The sequence below is a fragment of the Pollicipes pollicipes genome, unplaced genomic scaffold, assembly GCF_011947565.3.
Source record: "Pollicipes pollicipes isolate AB1234 unplaced genomic scaffold, Ppol_2.1 Scaffold_6686;HRSCAF=7923_pilon_pilon_pilon, whole genome shotgun sequence".
In the NCBI taxonomy this organism is placed as follows: domain Eukaryota; kingdom Metazoa; phylum Arthropoda; class Thecostraca; order Pollicipedomorpha; family Pollicipedidae; genus Pollicipes; species Pollicipes pollicipes.
The window spans coordinates 33,548,478-33,573,356 of record NW_023596921.1 but is presented as its reverse complement, the minus strand read 5'-3'; the positions used below and the strand labels follow the sequence as shown (position 1 = coordinate 33,573,356).

The 24,879-nt window shown below is 51.5% G+C and overlaps 2 protein-coding genes across 2 annotated transcripts; both read right to left on the bottom strand.

Moving 5' to 3' along the window:
* Positions 1-4,321: 4,321 nt before the first annotated feature.
* LOC119108212 (serine protease 30) lies at positions 4,322-6,857 on the bottom strand. Its single transcript, XM_037231795.1, has 4 exons — positions 6,828-6,857; positions 5,276-5,850; positions 4,641-5,133; positions 4,322-4,564 (listed from the first exon to the last, which is right to left on the bottom strand). Exons 1-4 carry the CDS (start codon positions 6,855-6,857, stop codon positions 4,322-4,324), a joined length of 1,341 nt encoding a protein of 446 aa, XP_037087690.1.
* Positions 6,858-10,140: 3,283 nt separating this feature from the next.
* LOC119107809 (GTPase HRas) lies at positions 10,141-18,089 on the bottom strand. Its single transcript, XM_037231359.1, has 6 exons — positions 17,687-18,089; positions 16,700-16,748; positions 15,722-15,835; positions 14,617-14,759; positions 11,674-11,834; positions 10,141-10,969 (listed from the first exon to the last, which is right to left on the bottom strand). Exons 1-6 carry the CDS (start codon positions 17,715-17,717, stop codon positions 10,898-10,900), a joined length of 570 nt encoding a protein of 189 aa, XP_037087254.1. The 5' UTR covers positions 17,718-18,089; the 3' UTR covers positions 10,141-10,897.
* Between the last annotated feature and the right edge of the window lie 6,790 nt (positions 18,090-24,879).

Here is a 24,879-nt window from a genome sequence, read left to right as displayed (position 1 = left end):
TACAGTCCGGACGCGCTGCCCGAGACTGGCTTCTCGTGCGAGGGCCGCGTGGTCGGTGGCTACTACGCAGACGTGGAGGCCGGCTGCCAGATGTTCCACGTGTGCGGTGTTTCGCAGGTTAGTCGTACATGGCGGAGAAGCGACGTATGACGGGCGTGCCACTCCCCCCTGTTTTATCACTATAATGATCGGCAGCACCATCCTCCGGGTTATCCTGGATGGTCCAAATAAGTGGCCGTGTCCGTGACTTGCCTGCGACCGACACCAGCCTGCAGTGCATTATGCAACACTTTAGCACAGGAATCAATCTGTTGCGTCAGAGCTGTTGTTATATATGGCTATCTTCCACTCTCGGTCACTGAGGTCTTCTTAGTAGTGGTTCCGGCACGGCGGGATAAGTCAGTTGGAACTATGCTCTAATGTGGGAGATGTATTGCTGGAAAATGTTGTGCTAATGGTGTTTCGGTGAAAGCACTGGGTAGTTAAGTGCCTTTTTAGGGTAACAGCGTTCGTCAGGAGCGTTGGTTTATTGAAGAATCACGGTTTTATATGAATCCAATCGACATTAATTCAATCATAACAGTAAATGGTAACACACGGAGCGTCAAAAGCAAAATGAAATTAAATTACCCAAATCTAAACGTTGATGAACCAAAATTACTTAAATATACACGTCGAAACATCGGATCAGGTGGTACGAGCTCACGTGGTGCCGCGATGTGTGCGTACGTGCGTGCGTGCGTGCATGAGTGCGTGTGTGTCACTGGGGCCTTACGGCGCACTCAGCTGCCGAGGCTATATGGCGTCGCCTGCCTTTCACCCTGGCAGGAAGGGCGGGTACCGCGGGGCGTCGAACCCCGTACCTCCCGTTTCCCAGACGCGCAGCGGTTTGGTGCCGCGATGCAGCTGTCTGGCTTAATCACTGCCGGCGGCGATGATGGCCGAGGGCAAGCGTTTCCAGGCCGAGGGTGCGCGACACAAAAACCCCCAGCGAGGCAACGGCAGGCGAAAAGCTGGTGGCTGCAGTACAACTGCCAACGGCGCTCGGGTGGTGCGCTGGGGTGCGGCAGCACGCGCCACGAACAACGAGCGCACAGTCGCGGGGGCACACAGATCTCTCAGAGCACTGAAAACGTTAACGTCGTCGCGGTGAGTGGCGGGGTCACGCACACCGCGCAAACCCAGAGCTCCCACAATTAGCGAAATATGATCTCAAATGCGAACCCTCAAGATTGTGCTGACGCTGAGGTTTATGACTTTCAGCATGATATGCTCACCGTGTTTCACTGTGAATATGTTTTACAGAGCACCAGTTTCCGATTCCTGTGCCCGAACGACACTGTCTTCGACCAGCAACACCTGATCTGCGCCAACTGGTTCCAAGTCACCTGCGAGTACGCCACCGTGCAATACGCCAGGAATTTCGAGATCTTCAAGAGCAGCTCCAACGAAGAAGTATCCTTCAACGCCCTGCGTGACGATGACCTGCCACCTCTCGACGACTACGACTACGAATACAGCTCCCGTGCGGGCAGGCTCAGCGGCGGAGGAGAGGTGGCACAATACTTCACAACGCCTGCGACACGATCTCCGTTCGTGCGACTGAGCACGTTCCGACAGGCGGACCAGGTTGTCGCCGCCTCCACATCGCGCCCGTCCGTCTCGTCGAGCAGGACGGCTCGGCCGCGCGAGCAGGCGGCGAGCGTCTCGCGCGCGCCGGCGGCCCGTGGAGCGGCTGTCGGCGACTCCGGTCGGGTATCAGACCTGTCGGTGGCCGCTAGCACGGCCCGCCCCTCGACGCCGTTTGGTGAGCGCGGCGCAGGGTCGCGAGGACGGGACGCCCCTGTGGCTAGTGGCCGCGTGCGGTCTGCCTCGCGTCTTCCGTCGAGAAGAAACTCTCTGACCAGAGGGAGTGGAAAGCGCCTGGTGGGAACCACGGCGCCACGTGCAGTCACCAGAGGGAGGCCCTTCTCGCCGACCGCCGACTCAGCGGCCGAGTCACCGCCGACCTTCCCCCCGAGGAGAAGCGAGTCTCTCCCGAGAACGTCTGGCCGGTTTACTTCACAGGTGGCCTTCTCGTCGACCACCTGGCCATCTCCAGTCCACTCTCATCCCGGTGACACCGCAGCCACTGTCCCATCTTCCTCAGACGCAACAAGCTCCACCAAGCCACCGTCTTCCTCCACAAGCGCCTTCCCTTCCCGAGTCACCGGAGTGCCACGCGCGGGAGCCCCGCTTGAGGGAGCTGAAGACTTCTCGTTCAGCAGGTCGTCTGAGCGCACCCCTGAGGCGTCTCCGGATCCCCCGTCCGTCAGCACTGCCTCCCGACATGACTCACGTCCGGTGACGACGCAAAACGCAGACCAGATCAGCACCAACGAGATCCCGGCAACCGGTGCCAGCTGGCCCAGTCACGCTCCGTTCTCCACCCAGAGGCTCGCGGTGTCCGGGGCCGGCCATACCACCGCTCGAACGCCGCAGGACGCCATCTTTGTCACCCTCTCGGCTCCGTTCCAGACGCCGCCGGCCTCCACGGCTCCGGGCGCGCCGAGCCGCGCCATCAGCCCCACCGTGCGGAGCTTCTTCGACCGCGGTATGAAGTCCGAGTCTGCGGGTCGCTGGTCTGCAGCCGTCCCGGACGCCGCCGCTGGCAAGCCGTCGACCGCCGCCGCCGGGCGACGCGGCCCGCCCGATGCCGTGGCGGCCACCACATTCCACCCGACGGTGGGCGACTTGTGGGTCCGGTCCTCTACTCCGCCGACCCCGGCTGAGACCGCCGCCACGGGGACGAGCACGACGGCAGGCCGGCACTGGCAGGACGGCGGGGCGGCGAGGCGGCGCCCGGCTGGTGCCGGCGGTGCGGCGAGATGGCGCCCGGCTGGCACCGGTCGGGTCGTCCCTCCCGCCAGGCAGCGGGGCGGCGAGAGCGGCTCGGACGCTGCCGGCACCCCGCGGCCCCGGGTACCGCCGGCCGCCCGCAGCAGAGGCAACCGCAAGTTCAGACCCGGACGAACCGGGCGGCAGTCTCAAACCGCTGCGCTACTGGAGGGTCCAGGTGGCGCGCGCGCGGGCAGAGGACAAGGCTCTGCGAGAGAATAGCATCACGGTGGACGTGCCGCAGCGGCAGCTGCATCGACAGCGTCAGGAGCAAGCAGAGCCTGCGGAAAGAGACAGCCAAAAGTTGACTTATCTCGAGAGCGCTTCCCGCGAACGGCAGTCAAGTACAGCTGGCAGGAGTAAGTCGGCCGTCGCGACTTCGCTGAACCGGCAGGGGTCCCCCGCTACACAGAGGCCTTCGTCATCACCTTCCGCCGCATCTGCGGTGGGTGGGCCCAGCGGAGGATCGGCAGCCAGCCGTCGGGAACTGTTGCGCTCGCATCTGTCACCGGTCGCGCCAGCGGACGAAGCCAACCCCCATAGCGCCAGTGCCAGTCCTGCCGTCACCGGCGGTGAGGCCCATCAGCCGAGGCCGGCCTCTGCCGAGCAGCAGCTGGTGTTGCCCTCTGAACCGGCAGCGGCGAGAGCGACACCGAGGCGGTCACCCGCGAGCCGCACGTAATCCGCAAGCGAATCCGGATCAATGGGCGACCGCGCGGTGTGTGTGCGGTGTGTGTATATGTGCGGTGAAATATTTCATTCATAATCACCATTCTCTCGGTCACCGTCCAACAAGACTGCCTTCGGTCAGATTGTATCTATTACCAGGTAAGATTATATACATGCATATATATATATATATATATATATATATATATATATATATATATGTATGTGTGCATATTTATACACATTATCATATATATGCTACCTATCATGCAAAGCTTCCTTTGTTAAAAATAATGAAGGGAACTGCCTGTTAAGAGTATCTACAATATCTCTATCCTCCACTATGATTTTTCGTCTTTTTTCAGGGGGCCAACAGAAAACTCAGAAATTTACCCTTAGCAAGATTTGAAATAAGAGTAGCATCACCCTTACCCATATGATCTAGAAAAGGGAAACCTTACAATGATGTTTTGGTACTGTATTTCTCACCAAGACATTGGATGCACCATTTACCAGATCACATAAATGTCATGGCGTGGTCCCTCAGTAGTTTCCGTCAAGTGGGCGAGGCCTGCAGCAGAACACACGATTATCGATAACCTCCTGGATTATGCATATAGCCAGCAGCCTATCCATATATATATCATTTGTTCAGCCTGCATTATATCCAAACATAGCCCACACACCACATCAGCCGATCCTTGCAAAGCCGCGGCCACCGTCCTTCACTGAGCGACTGGCCAGAGCGGTGGAGCTCGGGGCGGCCGGCACCGGCTCAGAGCAGCTGCACCACGCGCCGGATCCAGGGCACGTAGAAGCCGACCCTCGTGTAGACGCCGGGATTGAGCTCGTTGCCACAGCCGGTGCCGTACGAGACGACACCGGTGAGCAGCCAGCGGCCGTCGTCGCTGCGGCAGGCCAGCGGACCGCCTGAGTCGCCGTGACAGGCGTCCGTGCCACCCGCCACGTGACCGGCACACACCATGCGGCCGGCCACGAAGCGCGCGCCGTACACCTCCTGCGCGCCGCAGAACGCGTCGGAGACGAGCGGACACCTCGCCGCCGTGCAGCTCGCGCGCCGCCGAGGCCGCCACGTCCGGCAGCAGCACGTCAGTCTTGCCCCAACCGGAGATCTCACACTGCTGACCGGTTTGCAGCGGTGCGTCGGCCGCCGGCAGGCACAGTGGTTGCACGTGGTCGCTGAACTCTACCGGCCGGCCCTGGCGCAGACGTAGCTTAACAACTGCCAGGTCGTTGGCGTAGCCGCTCTGCGCGGTGCCGCGATACTCGGGGTGCGAGAGCACGTTCTCGATGGCGAATGTCTGTTCGTGCGGCTCGGAGGCATCCATACGGTCGTGTTGGCCCACCTTGACCTGCAGCGCGGAGAGGACGCGTGTGATGCAGTGCGCGGCCGTCAGCACGTGGCGCGAGCCGATCAGCACGCCACCGCAGTGGTGCTCGAAGTAGCCGGCCCTGTTGTACGCCTCGACCTGCGCTTGCCACGGGTAGGTGCCGTAGGAGGCGCGGTGGCCGGACACCACGCGGTTGGTCACGCCGCTCGACAACAGCACGCGGTTCTGCACGTCGCTGGCAGCCAGCGCCGCCAGCGGGCGGCGTCCGCAGTCGGCCGGCAGCACAGGCCAGCGCCGGTGTCGGCGTCACGGGCGCCGGCAGCGGCCGCGAGCTGGGCGGCTGCAGCGGGATGACGGGAGGCGTGCTGACGGAGAACGTGGGCGGCTTTCCATTAGAGGGCGGCACGTTGCCGAAGACAGCGGACGGCTCACCACCCGAGAGCGACGCGTTACCGAAGAAGACGGGGTCCAACGTCTGCAGGGCAGGGCGCGTCGGCGTGGGTCTCACAGCTGAGGGGCCGCTTGAAACCTGGGTGGTGCCCGGCGGTGGCGGCGCCAGGCGCGGCTGCGACGGCGTCTCGCGCACGTACAGCTCGTAGCCAGTCCTTTTCAGCAGCCGACCCGACCGAAAGAACAGCCGGCATCTATCTTCGCTGGTGCTGAACGTGTTGAAGCTGAACGCCACGCAGCCTGACTCGACGTCGTTGCAGGCGCGCGCGCATGCTCGCAGGTTAACCCCGACCCAGGATTTCTGTGCGTTTGCAGGCACGTCCATGGTGACGCCGTCCTTGCTTCGGTACAAGCACAGGCACTCGTCGCAGTACAGCTCATCGCGGCCTGAATTGCAGTCAACGATGTCGTCGCAGATGTCGGTGTTGTAGAAGCAGACGCGCGGCCAGGCCGCCGGGTCGCAGAGATTCTGCAGGCTGCAGCCAGTGTCGCTTACGAACAGCTGGCGCCGCCACCGCCGCCGACGCGCGGGGACGCCGGCGTGCCGCTCGACCCAGGAGGCGAGCGTCGCCTCCGAGAGCGGGGCCGGCTCGCAGGCTGGGGGCGAGCGGCAGCGGAGTTAGAGCGCGGCATGCGCACCGGACGTAGGCGGCGGAGTTAGAGCGCGGCATGCGTGAGGGACGCAGGCGGCGGAGTTGGAGCACGGCATACGTACGGGACGCAGGCGGCGGAATACGACGACATGCGCATGGGACGCAGGCGAAAGGCACATGTTCCGCGCACAGTCACGGACCTGTCAATATCTCACAGTCATCAATAGACCACAAGCATCGAAGCCCCGGTTATGAGAGAGTTCGGACGTTTCGGGATCATCTGTCTTTGATTCGCCTATCTCGTGCCCATGACCGCACCCACGACTTTGGAAGAGCCCGATCGAAGTTGGCGTTCTCAGACCGTGTACAGCTGTCAAGTTTCGGCGCTGCTATGGAAGTAGTCCTGTGATATCGCACCCGGAATACAAGCGAGACACAGACGGGCCGTTCGTGTCCAGTAAGCATTACCGGCCCGTTCAAGGACGCCGGGTGCTTTATGCCGAGAAGTGTACAGAGACGGGCTGCCGTACCGGAACTAACAAGCTGATAAAAACAGATGACTTACGTGTCGCGAGACTGATGAAACGCACATTTTGAGTATAAACAATGGTGCAGATAGCACAAAACCCTGCGCTGGTCAGCCTGGTTAACTGCATAACATCATTTCAACATAGTTTTGCACGCACGAATATAAATGGCTGAAACTGAAGCGTGGGTGATTCCCCCCCCCCCCCCCGAAATACTGCCACCATCTCAATGGACGTGAATCACGTCCAGCTTTTGTGAATAGATGTGCAAGCCGTGCAAAACGATAATATCGAAATCACTCCTCAACAAGGCGCTAAATTGCACGAAATTGCGAAACCCAACAACCGTGGAAGCGTACCTGCTGGCGAGTTTCCCAGTCGTTCGGCATGTTGCGCACAACAACACTGTTGCAACAGCAGCAGAATAGTTACAGCGTACAGCAGCACGCCCATGCTGACTCACTCATAGACCGGATAACTGCAGACAGTCGGCGAGAGCTGACGTCGCTGGTGATCCTGAGCGCTCGCTGTCATCGCGAGCGCCATCTCTAGGCCGAGTTTGAAGTTACTGGGTAACTGGATCCACACATTTAAGGGAGGTCGGCGACTCAGTTGATTTTGTCAAAAGTGGTACCAATGATGTCCCATGGCACCCTAACTGGCTTCCCAATTATAAATTACGCGCGACATCAAGTTGCTTGAGCTCCTGGGGTAAACATGCGCTCGGGTGGAGAGCCAATTTGACTTCCCCGAAGGTTTTTCTGGAATGATTTCCGAACAGCGCGGCATAGCCGCGCCAAATTTTGCACAGTTGTTGGCAAGTAAGTAGCGGATCGTTTATATGGAAAATTAGATATAGTTGGTAAGGTCAGTGATCGACGGCAGGTAAAAGTCAGGACATGGATTTAGCGAAGGCAACTACTAGGGGAATCACTTAATGTGATGCAACAACGGAGTGTTAGATGAAGCCATGCATCTTTGACATTATTTCTCCGACAAAAAAACTATTAAATGAATAAATTCATTGAACTGAGGCCAGGTACGAGGGTCAAACTAAGGCCAAACCAGCATGTTTTGTTATTGTAGAACTTGCTGCATAGGGTAGAATCTGGTGCTCATTTTAGATTTATTGATAACAGTAACGGCATTATGCATCTTCCAAGGGCTTTTCAAAGGCCACTATAGGTCAATGCCCTGAATGACTCAGGTCTACATTCTGGTTTTAGAAGCATACTACTTATTGTAGTTTTTATGCTTATTTAATTGCAAAAATCAAGGCAGTCTTGTATAATTTTGGTCACCATGACTTCCGAAAGATCAAATAAGGTCACTGATCTTAACACTCGCCCCGGTGGCCTGTTGGATACTCTTCACGTATGTCGGGGGAGGGGGGAAGTTTGACCCCCTTTGAGATCCCAGGAACTAAGAGAGCTAGAGACACCTTCATAGCGTGTGTTGGCCTGTACGTGAACTCACTTGGGTGAAATTTTGAGATTCCTAGGTCATGACCTTAGGGTTAAACAAGGCCAAACAAGCTTAAACTTCAGGCTGGTCTCCAGAGTGAGACCGGAATCTAGACACCTGTTCTCGGCAAAAGATCACATGCTCCTTTAAGATCAGTGACGTGTTTGGCCTTTTTATGTCCATGGTGATCGAAATCGTGCAAGATTGCTTTGATTTCTGCATTTAAATACACGAAAAAGATTGTGCTAGGCAGTGTATTCATAAAAAAAAAATGTTGACCAGGGTTATTTTAGATCAGCGACCTATTCGGAAGCGTTAAGAAGCTCAGAGAAGATGCATGATGCGGTTCCTGTTACCAATAAGTTCGAAATGAGGACCAGAAACTACCACATACAGCGAGCGCCAGAGTAATAAAACAGGCTGTTTTTTACCCTGCTCTGACCTTCATATCTGACCTTAGGTCAATGTAATTTGTTCACTTAGTTGTTGTATTGCCCAAGAAAGTGTCTCAAAGATGTATGTCTTCGTCTAACCCTCCGTTGTTGCAAGAGATTAAACGATTCGTTAGACCCCTAAATCCATGGCTTAACTTTGACCTACCGTAGGTCAGTGACCTTACAACGCTCTTCTAAGTTTTGATGTCAAGTGATTTTCTATTCACTTGACTACAGCTATGCAAAATTTGACGCGGCAACGCCGCGTATTTCGGAAATCATTGCGGAAAAACCTTCGGCGGACTCAATTTGACCCCCTACCCGCGTGCATGTTAAATGAGCACCAGTGACCTTTTGCTTAGAACAGGTATTTGGGTTCACGGTTTTGCATGCAAAGGGCTGGGGCACTGTCGGCGCGGAGATTCGGAGCCGAAGGTGTGGTTCGAAAGGCCGACCGAGGGCATCTGAATAGCGTTTGCGTTCACCGCAGTCTCCGACACACGAGGAAGAGGTGAGCCAAGAAAAAAGGGCCGCGCCACCGGGCCGGCGCATGCGTGGCGCTCGGCCGAGGTACCGTTCAGGTGGCGCCGCGCCCCGCTCACAGTCTGATACCTAGTAAGGAGTGGTCTGAGTGAACTGGAGTTACACACCACAGCACTTTGGACACCAATCCGGAATTTGACCTTGTGTGACCTTACTTGACCCAAAGGTCATGACTCTACGAACTTCAACTTTTAACACAAGTGTGTTCGTATACAAGCCAACACACCCTACGAATTTGGCGTCTCCAGCTCTCTCAGTATCTGAGATCTCAGGGGGTCAAATTGACCCCCACCCGAGCGAAGGGTGTTCAACTGGTCACCCGGGCACGTGCTAAGATTGCCAACTTTCAAATATCGCCATAAATGATGCGTGCTGTACGCTGTTTGCTGTGGACTGCTATGCAGACCGCATCATACCTTCAAAATCCTATATGTGATTTTGTGTGATATGCCGATCATACATGCAGCTGCGCAAACTAGCAAAACTAGTAAATGACCTGGCCTGTTGTCGCTTCCCATTAGATGACATACCCTTCGAAACCGGAGAGCCCCGAACCGGCCTCGGAGAAGACATCAATACGACGCATCCGATGTTTCCAGTCTGGATTTACACAAAGGAACGGACGGCAATTTTGTTTTCATTTTCACCATATCAGACGCAATAGTCGCAGTCGCGGCCCTTGCCACGCTCTTAGCCACGCCTCTGCCGAACGGCCGAGACGGAAGCTATTGGAACCGATCACGCGCGTTAAGACCGCCGTTGTGCTCAGCTTGCACGTAAAGCGATTGTCGGATCGTGTACCAGTACTCTCAGAGACGGAGCATTCCAGCAGGCGGCGGGTGAGATCAGATAAGCCAGATTAGCCACAGTGGATCACCTGCAGCTATACCATAGTTTCTAGAACAGGTGGCTGTGTGCGCCCAAGAAGGGATATTTGTGCTACGCTTACACAAACTGTTCGGTATTTAAGCAGTGCGTTGTGGGCACTTATCACGGTGCAGCCACCGCCAAGGGAGGGTTCCGTTAAAAAAAAATATCTTGCGCCGGATGTACCCGCAACAACGCAATAAATCCGACTTAAAATGTAAAATAACATCATCATCGTCCTGTTTGCATCAAATTCAGAGAGCTCGTGCGATAGAACGCATCCTGTCTAGTTGCCTTGAACAAAATCGCCATACCCTGGCCTCTCGGCGCCCCGCTGCGCCGGACCGACGGGCACACGCGCGTCCCTTCGACAGGCATGTATTCGACCTCGGACGTTAGCACCAGGTGCGGGACGGAGATCCGCCCGAGGCGAGCGCAGGGAGCCCCGCGCCGAGACGGGGCGCGAGTGGCGCGGTGGACGGAGCTGTCCGGCAACGACCTCACGAGACGGGGCAACGGCGGACCCCAAGCGCAGCCGAAAACATCGTTGTGCAGTGGCAACGACTAGCGAATCCAGTCCATCGACGGGGCGCCGGTTTAGTACCACGGGACGCGCGCCGCCCGGACAGAAAACCGACGGTCGCACAGACGCGGGCCCCACCAGGTGCCACACAGACCAGCAAGATCTCAGCAACGCAACGCCGACAGCCAGGCTGGCTGGACTCGCAGAGAGGTCAGCCAGCCCCGCATATTGCCCGATGATTGAACGCACCGCTGGGCCCCTGGAGAGCCACAAGCACCATGCCACTCCACAGCTGCTAAACTAAACGCAAAACTAGCAGCTACCGTCACACGCTCGCACGTAATTGAGGCCCGCAGACCACAGACCAAGCGCGGCCAGGCCGGCCAACGCCCGGCATCGGCAGAAGATCACATGAAATCACCAGCATCATCGCGCACGACACCCGTCCAGCGACAGCGAGCAGTCCACCGCCTGGGCCCGCAGCCGGGCGGCGTCCCAGCGCCGGCGCCCGATGCGTGACGCCCTCCGACTCTCCGCTCGACCACCGGTGCCGGTGACGGCGTCGCCTCGCGCGGGCGGCGCGGCTCTGGCGGCGGCCCTAGAGCGGGCAGCACCACTTCTTCTCGCCAGCGTGGCCGTCCTTGCCCTTCTCCCGGCCGCGGCGTTCCTTCTGCGGCGTGAACAGACAGACGGGCTGGTGACAACTTTGGTGGAGAAGCGGGTGCATCGCACGGGGATGAAACTGACACCTGAGATGAAGGGTAACAACAAAGGCGAGCGGCCACTGTATGCCTGCTACAGGAAATAACGGGATGGCTTACATATATACATTTATGTTAATTTATTTCTATGTATATTTAGGATAACCCGAGAGAGAGAGAGAGAGAGAGAGAGAGACAGAGAGAGAGACAGAGACCAGAGACCAGAGACCAGAGACCAGAGACCAGAGACCAGAGAACCAGAGACCAGAGACCAGAGACCAGAGACCAGAGACCAGAGACCAGAGACCAGAGACAGAGACAGACAGAGAGAGAGAGAGAGAGAGAGAGAGAGAGAGAGAGAGAGAGAGAGAGAGAGAGAGAGAGAGAGAGAGAGAGAGAGAGAGAGAGAGAGAGAGAGAGAGAGAGAGAGAGAGAGAGAGAGAGAGAGAGAGAGAGAGAGAGAGAGAGTTGTGTGTTGCAGCGCGTATGGCTATATATATATATATATACATATACATACATATATATATATATATATATATATATATATATATATATATATATATATATATATACTAGATATAGACATACGGGACCATTAGCAGCTTCAGGAAGCACCAAACTCCGGGAGCGTCCGTCCACAGGGGCCGCTGCGAACTCGTAAGGCACTCACGTCACGCTTGATCTCCCTCACGAGCGTGTAGAAGGCGTCGTCCACACCCATACGCGTCTTGGCCGACGTCTCGACGAAGGGGATGCCGTAGTTCTTGGCCACGTCCTTGGCCTCGGTCATGTCGACAGCACGCGTCGTCAGGTCACACTTGTTGCCGACCACTGCCGACACGGGGAGCGGGGGCAGGGGCGGCGTCAACGGCATCCAGCACGCCACGCGGCTGGACAGCGTGTCACGAGCAGCGACACACAACTGTTCGGGAGCGCCCGCCAGGCGGCGGATGTCAGCTGGGCGGGCAGGCGAACACCAGCGCGGTTGACAAATCCGCTACAGGAACGATCACGGCAGTGTTTGATTGCCGCCCCCCACGCGCGGACTGTGGCGTTAATGTCCGTTTCATGGGGCGGCTGTTCATTTGTCGCCTGGTTCACCAGCACTTGGGAAATGCCACTGTTCTAAGCAGGAGCATTCTCTTGCACTATTTCCGGCCGACGACCCACCGATACACAAACCGAGACAGAACAGCGCTTGCCATACAACTGAGCACCGCGACTGAGCTAACGGTGCGCGTGAGCTACTGGAACTACAGATACGCGCATCACGACCATTTCCGTACGTTCGCATCACGAGGCCCTGAGGCTTTTATCCACGCGTGTGGAGCACCAAATGAGGAACATTAAGGTATGCGAGTTAATCAAAGAGGGAATGTGGTGGCGATAAATCGACTGCGCGTAGACTCAGATAGCTTTTAAAGTGTGAAGACTAGGGACTCAAATAAGCAGTCTCGTCCTAACAAACAGCGCTTCAATAATACGTGCAGCCTTAAGTTACACTCGTCAAACGCGTACGTTTTCTGACAGGTGTGCCAACAACCTTTGCGTAGATATTCAGTGTTATATTTGGTTTCTCACCCAAACTCGCGTCACGTTTAAATTCAGTGCCCGAAATCCGTTCGAGTGCTGTAAAAATATCCACATTTAACGGGATTATGTTGCACACAATATACCTACCAGCCACGGGAAAAAATGTGAAGAAAGAATACAACGCCGTGCACTGCAGGGCCACCAGTTGCTTCCAGTCGTCTGGACCGTTCGCGAGAAGTCATTCGACGCTTCATCGTTTCTTACAGCGATTTCAATAAATCGTGCACAAGGCAGCTGATGATGATAGGTTGTTCACTGTCATTTTGTCTGATTCCGACACTGGCTTTCACTGATGGATGTACGCGGCCGGTTAGCATCCCCGCACTACTGAGAACGTACTGCTAGCGTTTCCTCAACATGCTCGGCTATTAATGGCCAGTGCGGTTCTGAGTTACGTTGTAAGCCACGGTGCAAGGTGCAGTACGGTACGGCGCGAGGCGTACTCCGGCAGGCACATAACGGTACGAAGTACTTTGTACGAAACATTTGTGTAGCTACTAAGACGCATGCGCTGGGCAACGTGTTCTCTGCAATCGTTTTAAACGGCACTTCCCCGCCCCCCTACCCTCACAGCATCACTGGTAAGGCAGGAGTTTTCACATCTTCCACATCATAATGTCCGTTCCGGTGGCATTACTGCGCAGGCGGTGATTGCCTCCAGCTCTGGCACTCGTGATCCATCTCGTGATTCCTACGTCTTTGGGACGTGACTACAACGACGGCGTGAAGTGCGCTACAGCTCGGTCCTGCAACCTACCACACCTTGCGGCCCGTCCGCACACCGCCTAGCCATTTGGCCGGCGCGCGTTTTTGGACGAGGACGAGGCGACCGGGCGTCGGCCGACGGCCCGGACGGGCTTCGGCTCCAGGGATCTGGCGACTCACAGGATTGACTGGTTGGGTGCGTCCGAAGGAAGGCGGCCGCCGCTGCAGCCGGGAGCAGTCTGACCGCAAACGGGAGGGCCAGCACAGCTCTCCGGCCGGCAGAACACAGCACGTGGACTTCGGGAAGGATGCGGCCAGGCGCATGACGTGGCTTGGGATAAGGCAGGTCACGTGAGGAATGTCACACAAAACTCAGTGACGGTCAGTGATGGCTTCCTCCCATATGGCACGCAAGGCCGTTTCTGTACAATGTCCGAGACTACAGGTCAAATTCACTGACTTTAAATGGGTGTATAGCGCGTGTTTGGTGGTACTCGGCGCGTTACCTCGCAGGGTAACTATTATCGTCATGCAAGACAGGCCATGACATCAAAACATGTTAGAATGATGAAGGGAAGGATGCAAATTAGGTCTCACTATAGGTATAGGTATTATGAGGCATATAGTCGTTTTGCATAAGTTTTCAAGGCACGAAAACGTAAGCAGCAGCTTCAGATTTTCAGTTGATGCATGAATACAAAGCGAGATGCCCTTAATTTTGAGCAGCATTACCAGTTGAAGCGCACCTGGCTTTCGCCAAAAACAGATATGATTAAGATCATCAGTACAGAAATATCCTCCAGCTAATGCTTCAAACTGACAGCATATATTATACCAGCTTGCAAATAAGTCTTCAATGATAATAACACGTGAAAAAGGAATACATGGAACTAACTGAACATAGTATGCATTAGCTGTTTCACTGCATGCACTGCAACAAAGAAGCCTCGTAAAAGAAATCACGTCAGCAATCTTCAGCATGGTCCACGATGTGTCAAAAGACATCTGCACTCCACTTTCCATAACCAATGGTGCTCGCAAACAACCTGATCAACATCAGCTCGGAAAATGGAAGATTTAGTGCAAAAATAGAAATGTTCTACTGGTCATAACACCTGTGGACCAGTATCACCAGCAGACCAGTATGCATGGACCAGCACACCATCTGATGCGCAAAATAAAACTAACCTTGGCCCCGCGTTTGGTTCAAACATCCAAGCCAAGAACGTTTCTACTGCAATCTGCATGCATTTCACAAAACAAACATCCCAGTCTCGTACCATGTACGCGATGCACTTCATTTCCCCCTACTCACAGATCATAGGGACAATGTCGGCATCTTTGACCCGCTTGATTTGCTCTCGATAGCTGCTGATGTCCTCGAAGGACTTGGCGTTGTTGACGGCAAACACCAGCAGGAAGCCCTCTCCAGTCCGCATGTACTGGTCTCGCATGGCACTATGGGCAGGCGGGTCTGTAGGTCAGTAACAGTCCCACGATGCTGTAAAATGGCGGTGGAGTTGACGGAGAGCGTCTCACTTGGCGAGAGGGACGCGGCGAAAGTGGTCCAGGAAATGAGAAAAGAGGAGCAGGGAGGAGGAGATGCATGGTGGAAAGGTCACATAAAAAGATAAATGAAGACAATGGGAAAAGGTGACAAAGAAGCACAGAACACACAAACATCAGAGACAGATGGATGCAACAGGCATAGAAGTAAATGTAATGTTGTGATGGGTGAAAACAAGTTTGCGCCCCATTCCTGTTCTTTATAACTACAACAGAATAGGCCATATGCTGGAACACAAATCCCTGCAAGAGAACCTTCCATCTCATCAGGCCTGCCACAGTGGGAATTTATCCTTACATCTCCTGTTCAGACTGGCTGTGTATCAGCATTGAGACTTAACTGAATGTACAGGTATTTATGCTCGATCCGACCTGTTCTGCCCCACATTTATCTCCATGGCTTATCACTTCAAAACTGCTGTGATGTGAACTTGTGAAAAAATGATGTAAACCAGAACAGCATAAAACTGTTCTGGTCTACTGACCACTCATGTTTTCCTAAATCATCTGCATCAACCACAGATCCATGTTCCAAACAGCTCTCATCCTGCCCTGCCTCAGTCAACAGCTATGCCCCTAGGACTGAGTGGGATAACACCTGTAATCCTCATGCTGTTCACTGACAGTTCTACTTACCTGCTCATCAAAATCCTCTGCCTGCCCCCTTCTTTCTGCATTCTGTCTGGAACAGTTCTCACATGAAATCCTCTCACCTGACAGTGCCCTTGCATGCTGTTCCTCTGTGGTATGGGTGTAATGGTTACTGATGAGTCTGTGCTGACACATTTTTATCAGTACCCACTCTGTCCAGGAGTGCCCTTACCTATGCTTTCTCTGCTGTGCAGTGTCCTCACCTGTATTCCTCTTGTCCAGCAGTGTCAAGTATATCCAGCAGGCACGTCTCTCCATCAATAACCACTTGCTTTCGGTAAGAGTCCTCAATTGTTGGATCATACTCATCCACAAAGCTGAAATAGACATGTCACATAGGTCATTCCACAGGTGACAGGCATGTATAGAAGTGCAGTGCACCCTTGTTTATGCACTATCCAAAAAAACTGCAGCTTGATGGAGGGGTAAGCATTTCAGGATACACATGTGTTGCTTTGTTTGAAAAATTCACATAGATGGTGGTGGGTGCATGTAGACATTGTCTGCTATCTCAAAGATGGATCTGAAAACAAAACAACTACCATTTAGAACCACAAGCTTCTTAGTCAATACAGCAGTCACAGCTGGGATCCACACACATTTCTGACTACGATCAAGAGCAAAGTGTCATTGCAGTTTACTGAAGGTGATTATTTGTGTTACTAGAGTGTACCTGTAAGCTATGTGGAGACAATTTTAATGTTGCTGCACTAAGTGAACATGATAACTCAACCCCATAATCAAGGCACAACAATTAGTAACATCTAACATATCTGCATCTAGCAGCTAATAAAAGGTGCATCTAGCAGTAAATAAAAGGCGCATCTACTGACAGAGAGTAGGTATCCTGGGAATGACCACCCATACTAAAAAAGTTAGTTTGATGGTCAGCAGGATGGCACAGCAGCAGCCTACATCAGTTCTGTAATGATGTACACTGTTGTGATGCAATGCTAATGATCCACCATCTATCTTCAAAGGAGTTATGTGCAATCCAAAACTGCAGTGGAATAAGCATTAATGCTCTGATAGGAAGTGTGCATTAAAACACTGCTGCATAGCTGTGTTAAAAAAGGGACAATATCATGCTCATTTTAAATGTCAAGGTAACCCTGGCACTTAAAAACGATCAATGCAATCAGTGCAATGATTACAATCATCATGCAATCAAAAGTCCTCACTGGTTTTGAATGAGCTGAATTGTGAGTGCACTCTTCCCCACACCTCCAGCTGAAAAAGACCAGGTGTCCATTAGACCAATAGATGACCTGTTCTGGTGAGGGGTCTCTCGACATATTCATAATCACATTTCCACAGAATATCACTAAACATTAATATGGTCAGCTGAGACTTTCCACATCTTATGTTCTAAGCTTGTTCAAATATGATTCTCATGATCATCCTCACAAAAGATCATATCAATACCTAACCCTATTTTCCAACTAGTGTGAATATCTAAAGGGAATATTTCACATCTGATAACATTAAATATGATAAATTAAGCTCACTTATAACCATCTGCACCCTTTTAGTTTATACAAATTTCTACTTTAAAGTGAAACAGGCTGCTCTACAAAATACAACTTAGATGTTAATAAATATACTACAAAACATGTCACTTTCTTGTTGTTCCACTATAACTTGCACAACATTGATTAAAAGCCAACTGACAGCCATTATACCAGGAAATCATGCTCCCAACCACCAAAGATATGAAAACCTCAATATATTTTCTCAATACTCAGTACCTTGATTGCAAGATGGCAAACAAAATGACAGAATTTGAATGATGTTATGACATCATAAATACTTAGTTGACCTTGAAATAGTCTCACTGAAATGGCCTACCCATATTAATATGCAGGTAGCTCAGAAACTAGAAAATAAAGGTCATGAGAACTTAGAACTGTTACCTGCACCATATGACTTTCAAGATGTTTATCTCAAATTAAAACCCCATACAAATGTGGAGCAGCCCCTTTAACAAACTTTTCACAGGATAGTGTTAACATATTCTAGTTAAAGCCACCTACAGGCTTAAACTTCAGTAATGCAATAACCACACTTTTAATAACCTTCATTGATGCCATAGCCACAACACAACTTTTCCACCAACAAAGTCTGCATGAAGCTCTGATAACTCAGGCCACAGGTTTGGAATATCTTACCTCCAACAACAACCAGCTTATATTCAGTCATTGTTGAATCTGCTGACGTGCACAATCCAATGATAGGCCCTGGAAATTCTGGATGTAGCCAGCAGTATCGAAATCGAAAAGCTGTGTTTTGCCAGACCAAGCTCCTGTTCACGTTACAAGAGCATAAGGTGAGCAATCATTCCTTGGAAAATTTGCGGTCTTGAAAAAGCGAACGGTAGATCACATTAAGGAACAATTCAAAAGCGTATCACAGGTATGGAAAGGAAGTCTACACCTAAAAAATTCCCGATGTTACGAATACGGTGAAGCCAGTCCTGTCTAACTTGGCTTCTTGTAGAAAAGGCCCTGAATTGTAGAACTGCCCCTCGGTAACAATCCGACCCACAGTAATTCCCACGGACTGGCAATCACGCAAAATTCGTAACTAAAATTACAAGCGAATGCGGCGCATTTGAGTCAGTTATTGCAAAAGAGGTTGGTAATAGCAAAACATAAGTCAGCTATGTATGACGTCAAGAAGTCGGTATGCAGCATCGCAACAAACTGGGTCACTTGCAAATCACATTCTTGATTTTTAAAATATTTTGCAATCGCTTAGGCTTGTACCATCCTGCTGAAAACACCAACGTAAGACACCTCCTAAATTTAGAAGCTGTTTTTTTAATCATGACTTGACATTCGTGAGGAAAACTTGGCCAACTAGGTTACAAGGCATGAAGTCAAACACATAAAAAGTCAAATGACAAAAAGGCTGGGGGCAAACAGTCAAACAGAAAAAAGTAAAATGCAAAAGGAAAAGAGTGCAAAGTTGAACTGACAACAAATCAAATGGCAAAAAGCCCAGAGGATAAAACTCATATGTAAAAAGTAAAACAGCTAAAGGGTCACACCTAATGAAAGTCAAAGCCATAGGAGGCAAGAGGCATAAAGCCAAACGGAAAAATTAAAATAGCTTAAAGTACAAAACTGACAAAATAGAAAATAAACAAGTCAACTAAAAAAGTCAAGGGGATACAGGTAAAATGAGCAACGGCAAAGCAGGGTATACAAATCGGCTCACTGGCTTCCACAGAGTTTCAAAACACATCGACGGCGCCTGGTCAGCTGTTCGCGGGGAAAGAGGGAATGCAGGCCATTCCATTCAGCCAGTTGGAATCAGCCATTTATCGGCTGTGTGACTGCGCGAAAGGAGCGTAGGACGGGTCCCAGCTTTGGCTCGAGAAAGGGCCCTCTTGCTTGATGGTGAATGTCTTAGCTCAGGCGTTGATTTTTCATGATGTGATGCCTTTTAGCTCATCTGCTTCAGATCCCTTCAACCATAGAAACCACGGCCACAAAAGAACACTTCTCCAACGAGCGGTGCCACGGTTTTTCAGCTGGGGAAGGACTTTTCAGGTGGTCTTGGGCCCTCTAGACAAAATGGAGCCTCCTCGCAGAGGAACTTCCTGAGCGAGGCTACCTAATGGGTCTCCTAAGCTTTGGTGGGAAGAAGACAAGGGAACGCACACAACAACAACGACCACACATCACCATTCTCTTTTCATACTACCCAGAGATGTAGGTGCCCTACTTCCTTAATTTGGAGAATACGTATCTCACGGTTCTCGATCATTTTGGGCTATGGGAAGGCAAAGTTAACTTCATTTGATGAGTCACTAGGACCAGTGAAATAAACAAAAAACACTTAGACATAAGGTACCTGCTAAATTTGTGAACGTCATCTTGGAGGCGGCCATTATTCTGTCTGAACAGGTTTAAGCCGTGAAAAGCAACAGCTACTAGTTAAAGTATTCGGCTGGTAATTGGTTACTGTGTAGCTTTGCGCCCTTTGATCAAGCTGTTCGGTAAGGTTATAAGCTTTCGCAATTGTGTGGGTACATATTGAGATGCGATTAGTTACGTCGTTTTCCATGGATTCTGTAAATAGACACATTCAGTGTAGAAGCCTTAGTCAAATTCAAGACTTCATGCCTTGACTTTATGCCTTGACTTGGTGGCTTGATGACTTGACTGGATTTTTTTCCGGTTACCGTCCAGTCAACCTTCTAAAAGGTGGTCAAAGGCAGGATGAATGCGTTCGTAGACCACTTACAAAGCACAGTCCCATTGTCATGTGAGTTCGTGTACGTAATCAGGGGCGCATGCAAGAACGTCGCGTTTGGGGGGGGGGGGAGGGGCCTGGGAAGCTTGGAGGGCATTGACGGTGACACACCGCCTTTTTTGGGAGGGGGGGGGGAGTTAGCCGCCGGTTATGGGCCAAAACCGCACTTAGAAGCTTTTGAGCTTAAGTTTCAGTTTCTGGTATAAAACGGATTAAACTAAGATAATGCTAAAGTAGAACCCAGCTTGTGCCCAGCTGGGCCCGTAGAAAGCTTTTTACCGCGAACTTGACAGAACGCGGACTGTGAATGGGATCAGGCCGGGATCGGGCCGGATGCCAAGACGTTTGCAAATTTCCGCACAGCATTTACCAGCGGTCGTACCTTATTGACTTCCGTGCGAGCGGCAGTGCGAGTATTGTGTGCATGAGTGCACAAGTGGTACCGATTTACAGGATATGATCAATTACCAAAAAATGGACACTTTGCGAGCTATTTGGTGACAAAATTGCGAACATGAAAGCAGACTGCAACAGACCATTGCAGCTAGGCGAAATTCAAAGCTTAGTATTAGTCTGCACTCGCTAACGCTTGCTATATCACAAATATGGCATATCACATTGACACACACACACGCACACACACACATTATCACTCGCTATATCACGAAGTGTTTAACACGGGTGTCAAGTTGTATTCTTTTGTGAGGACCCCAGCCTCACAATGCTGCGCTGGGCGCGCAATGTTGGCTTGGCCCCCAATGTTTTTGGCTGGAATACTACAAAAGGTGTTTAAAAAAGTGTAAAAGATGACTATCACACACAAACTATCTTCTTTGGTCTTACTGCATAGTGGCGTCAACAGGAAGGATGTAGCGGGGCAATTTGATGCCCGCACCCTCAAATTATTTCCTCAAATGGTGGGTAACTTTAGATAAAAAGGGTCAAACCCTGTTACAAAGGACGTGTTTTTTTTTTACCTGGCGAACATAACTCCAGTCGCTTATTCCCGCAACTCAAACATGATACTGACGCCAATGATTCACTTGCCTTGTGGATACTTTGTTCCAAGCGCCTTTTTTCTGCTGCCCATGGAAGGCCACGAACCTTGCATTGTTTTTTACTTGAAACCCGGCTTTATTGTGTGGTCTTACTAGGAAATAAAGTCGGGTAACAGAATGGGTGTACAACACACATGAGATACAGCAACTTAGAATTCCGCAGGGACAGATTTTGAAGCGGATTCCTCGCTGAAATGCTATCGCTACGAACCAACATCCCATCATTGTAATGAAGGTTTAGCGGACCCATTCTGTCCCGGGTCCTTGTCGAAATAGTGCGAAGGGATGTTAACCGTGCTGTGCAAATGCACGACTCTCAGCGCCCCGTGATCAGGCTGACGCTGCCCAATCAGCAGTCGAATGGCCCTCTTCGACGAGCCAGACACGAACGCTTGTTCCGCAAGGTAAGTCCTCCATCATGCATTTCGCCACATCAGGAATACGGTCAGAATAACATGCCATCAACTGCCAACAAACGCTATTGCACCGACATTTTACCCGACAAACGGGCACTTGCAACAAGACGTCCGCGACACAATGCAATATCACTCACTATACTACTACATTCCATCAACCACGAAAAGATGGAACCAACTCCCGTATGATGTGTCATCTCCTCAGTCTACTCTTTCCTTCAAACTCGAAATACCCCAGCGCGGCGACGTGGCTGCGTCTCCAATGCGTCACGGCTTTGGATCTAGACATGTCGGCATCATAAATACTGGGCTGGGTTTGGGAATATCAGATCTTAAATCTCATACGTTCCAAGTTCAAAATCAGACTACACCTAGTTCCTATTGCTTGTGTGCTTATCCATATGAAGACCCTGAACGCTTTGTATTGAACTGTCCTCGCTACAATGAAGTCAAAATCTCAATGCTGCGTAAAACAGATTGCATCATTCCAAACTTTTCTGAGCCCACTTACAACGAGCAACTCAGTATCTATCTCAGAGGTAACGGTTTACAAACCTGCAACGGGCCGCAGATAGCAACATTTTCCAAGCATTTCGTTTTCAAACCAAACCATTCGCTGGAAAACTTCCAGCGGACGGGGGCTCAGACGGGTTAATGGGTGGCGTTGCCAGACCGAGCGTCCGCCGCCGGCCGAGGACAGCTATATGTGTAAGCCGGGCGGCGGCGGACGCCTGCCTGGTCTCAGCCCGCAGATCGGATGGGCTCACGGTGGGCGGTGGGTTGTAGGCTCAATGGTGGCGATGGCTTTATTTTGCTAATGCTATGAGAGGCACTCAGATCTAGGCGATCCGCTCATGCACCAATCCACTGATCACATCACCTTATGCTGTGTTATGTCCATAATCGAAAATAAACGTCAGCAAAAAAAAAAACAACAAAAAAGCATTGGGTTTCCGTCAGTAGTTCCAACTTTGATAAAATAGTTCTCAACTATTACTTAACTTACATTACCCAGCAGTGATCGGGAATTAAAAGGCCACGCAGCATGTCGATCCCGGCCTTTTCGAATTCCCGTTCAGCTAACTCAACGATCTCATTTTAGCGGTGAGATCGGTGTGGGACGTTGTGGTACCAGTCCCTGGCTTTATGGTGCCTTTATGGCGCCAGTTCAGCGCGAATTGAGATTAGTTTTCAACTGCTCAACTGCGGATGACGATACTACTGCCGGTGGGAGAGCGTTCGAATCATTTACGACCGGAAGCTGAACGAGTTTCGACGGACGGTGGTGTTAGTTTGAGCGTTTCTCAGCTTATATTGGTGTCCTCTCGTCACTTCCAGGTCGTGTCTTGTCAGTAACCCGTCCATCGGCAGAGACATGCCTCCCTGAAACATGTGGAACACTTCACATATGTCTACCCTGGGCTGTTGGTATTACAGCAAAGACAGCTGCAAGGGCCGGTGCATCTCAGAATAGGGCCGGTGCTTATGTGACCATATTTCCTTTAATTATGATGGCATTGTGACAGTAGCTTATTTCGCCTGTCGGTGTTTGGTAAAGCTGCTAAATCGTAAATTCTGAAGATAGCCTGAAACGTGTTTCCATTGATTTTGGTCAGCTCGACCACGCCAGTTTGCCGAAAATGACCAGGCGAAAGTAAAGGCGGTACTCGGTTGTCGGGATAGATCAGGAGAGCAGTCCAGCACAGAGTAGACATTCCCAGTCATAGGCTGCTGATTAATGATATTCAGCAGAATTTAAAAGAGCCCGGCACCTACGACGGCAACCATAAAAGGATCAACACTACCAACTTCAGATAGCCTCAGGGACCGGGGAGAGACAGCTCGCCCATTTGGTGGGACTGCGCGGCTCCCCACCCCCGCCATTGACATGAGACCGTACTAGCAAACCCTGCAACATGTGGAGTCTGATGCGTCAAGATAGTAGATCTTCATCGAGCTGGATACCTCTAATACCCTGTTTAGTCACGGACAAAACTGTCCTGTGAAAAGGGAACTGTGGATGATCCACTGTACAAGTGGCTATTAGATCACAGGGTCTTTTGATGATATGGGATGATACAGGATGATATTGAGTACTGCCGTGCGAACACTCCCCGCCCATCGTACTGTCCACTTAACCCCAATCCCACACCTTGGTTGGCATTAAGCTTGATTTAAAGTTGAAGAACATTGAAGCCATGCGTCACAGTCATCAACCAGTGGCAGGCCATGGGTCATTACCCCGTTCATAACCTAACGTTATCTCCTTTCCAAATCTCATGTATGTCTGAAAATTTCCCGAACATTACTAACATGAATGCCGTTTAACCAGAGGAGTTAATACGATATTTCAATGCAAATACTTCGCATCCTTTACAAGTAATGATATCATGGGCTAGGTCAGACGCCCATTTTGGTCTCCTTTCGGACACGCGGTCTCGGCCGCAGTTTGTCAATGCTCTTAACGCGGACTGGGGCAAGGGTCACATTGAGAGTACTAAGATACTTAATGACATTTCTTGTGTGGCCGAAATCACGCAGTTGTGAATTCATGTCGATTCGGAGGCCCCATTTAGTAGAAACAGACAGTTGGAAACCTGGTTGCAAGATCAGCCAGGTCCCTGTAGCCCAACCAAGCGATGGCGTTGTTAGCATATACTAACCCAAACGCCATGAGGGATATTCCTGAACGGGTGTTGTCGAATTTCATTCTAGGGGTAGGGAGACACAATATCAGGTTAACTACCATGGAATACACTAAAAACGACCGGTCAAATTCGTGAAACGCAATCTGAAAACAACATTCTAAGCATGTTGATGACGGAGTCCAAACTGAAGCAGGACAATGCCAGAGGCTCAAACCCATAAATTCTCACTTCAGACGACTAATGCTTCGGCCTGGTTAGGTGAGGTCCCAAAACCTCAACTGCAAAACAGTTTTGGCCTGGCCCGACATTAAAAATGTTAAGTCGGTATATTCACATCGCATTGCGTGGGTTACTAGCTCTAGGTGGCGTGTACAAAACAAGTGCACCTGAGCCGGGGTCAGCCCACCTGGGCAGCCCGGCTTCGCGCAGTCAGGGCCCATCTGGGCCTCTGCCAAAGCCCAGCTGTTGCCGTGTCAGAGCCCAGCTTGGGCCCATGTCGGGCCGATCATGCACCCCGCTCTACTGCGCAGGTTTGCTGCTGGGCCGATCTCTGCCACGGGCATTTGCCCAGCTGGTAGCCAGCGTTTCCTCCAGATGGGGCCAGGCAGGGCTCCATCTGGAACCCAGTGCCTGCCCTGCCGCGCCGATATCCCAGGCCGAGTCCCAGCTGGGGCCAGTGCTCAATTGATCAAGGAATTCTAGGTGAGTGTAAAAACTACGTCATAAACAAGTTTCCAATAACAGACCAGTTTGGTAGGGAGCTTGACCTGACCTCCAGATCTGACCCAAAGTAGATGGAATTTGTCGTGATCCTAAAAATGTGATAATCCAATGTGTAAATTGTCTTGTAACATTCTAAAGCTGTCATATTTCGTCTGGCACCCCGTTGTCGCATCGGATTGAGCGATTTTCTCGGGGCTGTTTTCTCTTACAACCATGTCCTGACCCTGACATGGTATTGGTCAGCGACCTTGCAAAT

What these genes read in the sequence shown, in the direction of transcription:
- LOC119108212 (XM_037231795.1), bottom strand. Translation starts at nt 6,857, where the DNA reads ATGCCGAACGACTGGGAAACTCGCCAGCAG. An exon ending in ACTGGGAAACTCGCCAGCAG is followed by an intron (nt 5,851 to 6,827) that starts GTACGCTTCCAC and finishes TGGCGGCGCCAG; the next exon opens with CTGTTCGTAAGCGACACTGG. An exon ending in TCTAATGGAAAGCCGCCCAC is followed by an intron (nt 5,134 to 5,275) that starts GTTCTCCGTCAG and finishes GCTGGCTGCCAG; the next exon opens with CGACGTGCAGAACCGCGTGC.
- LOC119107809 (XM_037231359.1), bottom strand. Translation starts at nt 17,717, where the DNA reads ATGACTGAATATAAGCTGGTTGTTGTTGGAG. An exon ending in TAAGCTGGTTGTTGTTGGAG is followed by an intron (nt 16,749 to 17,686) that starts GTAAGATATTCC and finishes GGTCTTTTTCAG; the next exon opens with CTGGAGGTGTGGGGAAGAGT. An exon ending in GCTGGACAAGAGGAATACAG is followed by an intron (nt 14,760 to 15,721) that starts GTGAGGACACTG and finishes GCCTGCCCATAG; the next exon opens with TGCCATGCGAGACCAGTACA.